Source organism: Asparagus officinalis, chromosome 4, assembly GCF_001876935.1.
Source record: "Asparagus officinalis chromosome 4, Aspof.V1, whole genome shotgun sequence".
NCBI classification, from domain to species: Eukaryota; Viridiplantae; Streptophyta; class Magnoliopsida; order Asparagales; family Asparagaceae; genus Asparagus; species Asparagus officinalis.
Window position 1 is genome coordinate 13,269,846 of NC_033797.1, and position 6,171 is coordinate 13,276,016.

The following is a 6,171-nucleotide window of genomic DNA, read 5'->3' on the forward strand; positions in this document are numbered from 1 at the left end:
TGATTATGGGAGTTCCCTCGGTTATGATTCCTCTTCTTCTTCACAGGAGGACGGAGCTGCAAGCTTGAGGAGTATTTACAGTGGCCTTGCCATCGCGATTTCGAAATAGTCTTGTTTGCTGTGACCATCTTGATACAAAAAAAATTAGGCGTCGATGAGGCGGCCGCCATGACTACCAACGAGATTTCCTTTTTAAGGGGTTTCTTGTTTCTGAATAAGAGAATTAAAATTAGCCCATGCTGATGATGACGATGACAAGGGAAAAACACCACGGGAAGAGATGGAGAAAAAGAGCATAAAATCCTAGTACAAGCAAGCAATCAAGCAAGCGCAAGTATTGTATCAAAAAAATCCAAACTATTTTTAGATAGCTAGCTACCCTTTTCTTTTTCTTTTACCCTGAGACTGAGAGGACTCTTCCTAGATTGACAAAACAACAAAGGGATGTGGAAATCCAAACAAACAGTTGCACTCAAAAACTAGCTGAGAGAAAAATAGGAGTTGGTGAGAGAGAGAGAGAGAGAGAGAGAGAGAGAGAGAGAGAGAGAAGAGAACAAAACAAGAAATGGGAAAAGAAAACAAACCAATTTGTAAAAACCTCTTCTTAATTCCTCTTTCTCTTCTTGTTGTCTTCTCCTTTCTCTTCTTAGATCCAAGGTTTTTCAATCCCTTCAAATCTTGTTTTGTTTTGTTTCGGGGTGGATCTTTTCTCTTCCACCTAGCTCTCTCTTGCTCACCCCTTGGCACCACAAAATAAAAATGCCTAGAGAAATTAATTTATATATAGTTTAGAGAGAGAGAGAGACATAATAGAGAGAGAGTGTTGAGGTGTTGATGGGAGTCTCACGGAGGCACATCGTGTCGTTAAGCGGCGAAGAGGTGGGTCCACTGACCCTGCAGGATTTACCTTCTCTCTCTCATCTCCTTCTTCTCTAATTTCGAATCCCATGTGAAGACAAACTCAACCCTCGTCACCCACATTCTCTAACCCTCTCGTTAAAAAAAAGACGCAATATTACATTTTGGTGATACTAGTACATGTAATTACTCATTATAACATTTCATATTTTAACTGGTGTGCTGCTAGCATGACATATATGTAGAAACAGCGAAGTTCAGGAGAAAAACAAACAAGCAGTTTCATGGTTGATTGTGAGTGGCACGACGGTCGACCGTAAACGTGCACGGCGTCAGGAAAAGTCTCTGGACTTTTAACGATCGATCGCGATAGGTTCTGCGGTCAACCGCGCCCAAGCTTTGTAGGTGATTAAGTCTCTGTACTTTTTACGGTCGACCGCGATATTGGCTCGGCGGTCGACCACGATATTGGCTCGGCGGTCGATCGCGTAGCGGGTATTGGGCTGTTTTGTTTCCTGCTCGTTTTCTGATTGGGTTTTGATATAAATTTTAAATACTTGTTTCTAGGGTTAAGAGATGAGAGTTTTAACAGAGATTTGTGAGTATTCTGAGCACTTTGAGAGGGAGAACTTGTGAGCAAGTTGAGAGATTTGGTTTAGCGTTTGTGTGAGTGATTTTGTGAGATTGTAACCCTTTGTACTCTCCTTGATTTAGTGGAATCTCCCCATCCTCTTCCCGTAGACGTAGGCAAATTATCGAACCACGTATATCTCTGTGTTTGGTTTGATTTGTCGTATTTGGATTGAATTGTGCGCGTATGTGGCTAGTTCTCTTCTCCCATGATCACAGATTCATTCTGTATGCGAGCACGTTTCCGCATAGGCGCGTAAAAATTGGTATCAGAACTCAGATTTCAGATCTAGGGTTTTGACATTAGGTGGAGGAAGATTCGTCATGGAAGCTTGGTTCTTGAAGTTCACCGTAATATTAGCTCGGCGGTCGATCGCGTAGCGGGTATTGGGCTGTTTTGTTTCCTGCTCGTTTTCTGATTGGGTTTTGATATAAATTTTAAATACTTGTTTCTAGGGTTAAGAGATGAGAGTTTTAACAGAGATTTGTGAGTATTCTGAGCACTTTGAGAGGGAGAACTTGTGAGCAAGTTGAGAGATTTGGTTTAGCGTTTGTGTGAGTGATTTTGTGAGATTGTAACCCTTTGTACTCTCCTTGATTTAGTGGAATCTCCCCATCCTCTTCCCGTAGACGTAGGCAAATTATCGAACCACGTATATCTCTGTGTTTGGTTTGATTTGTCGTATTTGGATTGAATTGTGCGCGTATGTGGCTAGTTCTCTTCTCCCATGATCACAGATTCATTCTGTATGCGAGCACGTTTCCGCATAGGCGCGTAAAAATTGGTATCAGAACTCAGATTTCAGATCTAGGGTTTTGACATTAGGTGGAGGAAGATTCGTCATGGAAGCTTGGTTCTTGAAGTTCTAGACTTCAGTGGAGATAGTGTTTGGGGTTACCGTTGAAGATTTTGCTTTTCTCGTGTGGTTAGGAGATCTATTTGGAATCCGTTTCAGGGTTCAATTGAGTAACTTCTAAATTCTACCAAATTTGAATCTTTTTTTTTGTAATTTGGAGTTTGTGATTACGAGTGAAAAAGTTGGTGAAAACAGTAAGATGGCGGGTACAATTCAAATTGGTTTTCAGAATACTAAAATTAGTGTGGTTAAATATAACGATAAGATCAATTTTGGTTTGTGGATGAGCGACGTAGAAGATATGCTCAATGCTCAAAATTTAGAGAAGACCATCATGGTTCATGAGAGGCCACCAAAATATAAAAAGGCGGTATGAGAAAAGATGAGTAGGAACGCTTGTGGGATGATTAGATCTTGTTTGGAACATGAGCTGAAATGATGTGATTGGGGTGACGTCTGCAATGAAGATGTGAAAAATTCTTAATAACAAGTATCTTACGAAGAGTGTTGAGAACAGATTACACTTGCTGCGCAGGTTATTTAGATTTCAGATGTCCAGGGGCACCTTACTAGTAGTTCATGTAAACAACTACACTAAGTTATTGTCGGACTTAGCGAATGTTGATGAGAAGATATTAGATGAGTACAAAGAGATTATTTTGTTGGGCTCCTTATCAGATGAGGAATATGATACCTTTGTACTTACTTGGCTGAACGAGAGATCTTCTATAACTTATAGTGAAGTAACTAACGCTTTGATGAATTATGATTTGAGGAGGAAGGATAATGAGACTTCCCATGCTAGTACTTCAGGAGAGGTCTTGTTGACTGAGGTAGAAGCTCATATCCGAGAGGTGGCAATAGAAGCATGTTAAAGTCAAGAGGCCATCACCAGCTTAGAAAGAACCAATGTGCATTCTGCAAGGAGCAGAGATATTGGAAGAGAGACTGTCCAAATGTTAAGGAGAAGGAGAATAGCAAAAAGAAGGACCCGAAGGCCAATGAGGTGAATATTGTGAAAGGCGATGATTCCGATGATTCGAGCTTTTCTCTATTGATTACTCCGGAGGTAAACCACTTGGATGCATCAAATCGGATACTTGATTCTGGCGCTACTTGTCATGTGACTCCTAGGTGAGATTAGTTTTTATCATTTGAGAGACTCGATGGGGGTGTTGTTGTTATGAGAAATGATTAATCCTATGGTGTTTGTGGGATAGGTACCATGAGGATTCAGATGCATGATGGAGTAGCCTGTGAATTGAAGGAGGTGAGATTTGTTCCTCAGTTAAAAAAGAATCTTATCTCATTTGGAGCTTTGTTGGCAAAGAGATTGAAGGTGACCTTTGAGGATGCTGTAGCAAATGTTACTAAGAGATCTTTAGTGGTGATGAAGAGAGTTCGCAGTCAGAACTTATATTATGTGAAGAGGAGCATCGAGATTGGCCAGGTTGCTTTAGTATTTCAGAGGCGGATATTAGCAGACTTTGGCACTATAGGTTGGGGCGCACAGGAGAGAAGTCACCGCAAACTTTGTATAAGCAGGAGCTATTGAAGGGAGCCAAGAGTGAAAAGGTTGAGTACTGTAAGCACTGTGTTCTTGGTAAGAAGACGAAGGTGAAGTTTGAGACTGCCATTCATAGGACGAGAGGCATCCTGGATTATGTGCATACACCTTAATAGAATAGGGGTGACAGAGAGGTTAAATCAGTCTTTGTTAGAGAAGATCCAATGTTTGTTGGCTTATAGTGGTTTAGAGAAGATCTTTTAGGCTGAGACACTTTCATATGCGAGCTACCTCATTAACAGTCTGCCTTCATCTGCGATTGAGGGGAAGACCCCTATGGAGATGTGGTCGGGAGAGCCAGCACACGACTATGACCAGCTCAAGATATTTGGATGCCCTGCATACTATCATGTGAAGACTGATAAGTTAGAACATCGAGCTAGGAATGTTATATTTGTAGGATTCAAGCGTGGTATCATGTGATACAAGCTATAGGATCCAGTTGATAGGAAGATTATGCTGAGTAGAGATGTCACATTCGATGAGGCTTCTATCTTGAAGCTTCCCAGCTCTCATCAGGTAGAGAGCGACCCAACAGAGGAGATATCATTGGTAGTGAAGATTGATGCAGCTCCACATTATCCAGATGGTACAGTATCCTTTAAAGTGCCGACTAAGGTGACGCCAGAGGATCACGGTGATGACCAGGAGGATACGGGTACAGTTGTATAGGATCAGGGACCAACGGTTCAAGTTCAGGATTTTATTACGGTTCAGAGACAGAGGAGAGACATACGAATGCCAGCACGGTATACCGACACAATAGTTGCATATGCACATTCGGTGGAGAGTATCTATGAGTTAGTGCCTACTACATTCAGAAAGGCCGAGCAGAGTTTGGAGGCTGATCCGTGGTAGATAGCTATGCAGGAGGAGATGAAGTATATTCATAAGAACGATACATGGGAGCTTGTTGAGCTTCCAAAGGGGTAGAAGGTGATTGGTTGCAAGTGTGTATTTACGAAGAAGGAGGGCATTGAGGGTATTCCAGAGAAGTTCAAGGCTAGGTTGGTTACGAAGGGCTATGCACAGGAGGAAGGTATTAATTATAATGAGGTTTTCTCTCCAGTGGTGAATCACTCTTCGATTTGGATTTTGCTAGCTTTGGTGTCACAGTATGGATTGGAGTTAGATTTGTTGGATGTGAAGATGATATATTTTCATGGTAATCTTGATAAAAAAAATATATGACTCAACCATTAGGATTCCGAGCTACAGGAAAGGATAAATTAGTTTGCATGTTGAAGAAATCGCTATACGGTTTAAAGCAGTCTCCTCGAACAGTGGTATATGCGATTTGATGATTTTATGATTGGTCATTCATACACTTAGAGCCAGTTTAATCCTTGTGTGTATTTTCACAAGTTGAAAGGAGGTACATACATCTATTTGTTGCTTTATGTCGATGACATATTAGTTGCCTCTATTTACAGGTCTTCTATAGATGAGTTGAAGGCATAGCTTTCAAAAGAGTTTGAGATGAAGGATTTGGGTGAGGCTAAACACATTTTGGGGACGGAGATCGGCTGATACAAAAAGAAGGGCATAATTTATTTGACATATGTGGCTTATTTGAAGAAGGTTCTACAACGATTTTATGTCAGCATGGATACAAAGCCAGTTAGTGTACCTTTGGGTGCCCATTTAAAGTTTTCAGCTATCCTTTCACTAAAGATAGTTGAAGATCGAGAGTTGATATCGAAGACTCTATATGCGAACGTGGTTGGAAGCTTGATGTACGCGATGGTATGTACACAGCTAGATTTGTCACAGGCGGTGAGCATGGTCTCTAGATACATGCACGATCTAGGAGTGGGTCATTGGGACGCCGTGAGATGGATTTTGAGGTATATTCAAGGCACGCTCAATATTGGTTTGGTTTTTGAGCAGGACACTACAGGTGGGTAGTTGTGTATTTGCTATGTTGATTCGGATTATGTCGGGGATTTGGATAAGCACTGGTTTACGATGGGGTATGTGTTCACTTTGATCCATACACTGGTGTGTTAAAGATGCACCTTACAGTCTATGGTGGCTTTATCAACGATGGATATAGAGTATATGGCGATTACGGAGGCTGTGAAGGAGGTTATTTGGCTTCGGGGACTTTTGGAGAAACTTGGTATATCGTAGAGGTCCGTTACTATTCATTGTGATAGCATGAGTGTAGGCTGTCTAAAAATCACAATAGATAGCTTATCCCCCATCAAACACCGATGATGGAAGTTACAATCTGACGACTTCCAGTAGGCTACAATT

The 6,171-nt window shown here is 41.3% G+C and overlaps 1 protein-coding gene across 1 annotated transcript in view; it reads right to left on the reverse strand.

Annotated features, from left to right (window-relative positions):
- Positions 1 to 514, reverse strand: part of LOC109838210 (protein indeterminate-domain 5, chloroplastic-like) — a 4,925-nt gene extending 4,411 nt beyond the window's left edge. The window contains exons 1-2 of the mRNA XM_020406669.1: positions 380 to 514; positions 147 to 210 (exon numbers count right to left, since the gene is read on the reverse strand). Of these exons, the coding sequence (XP_020262258.1) occupies positions 147 to 170 (24 nt within the window). The 5' untranslated portion in view covers positions 171 to 210; positions 380 to 514. The remainder of the gene's footprint in view (positions 1 to 146; positions 211 to 379) is intronic.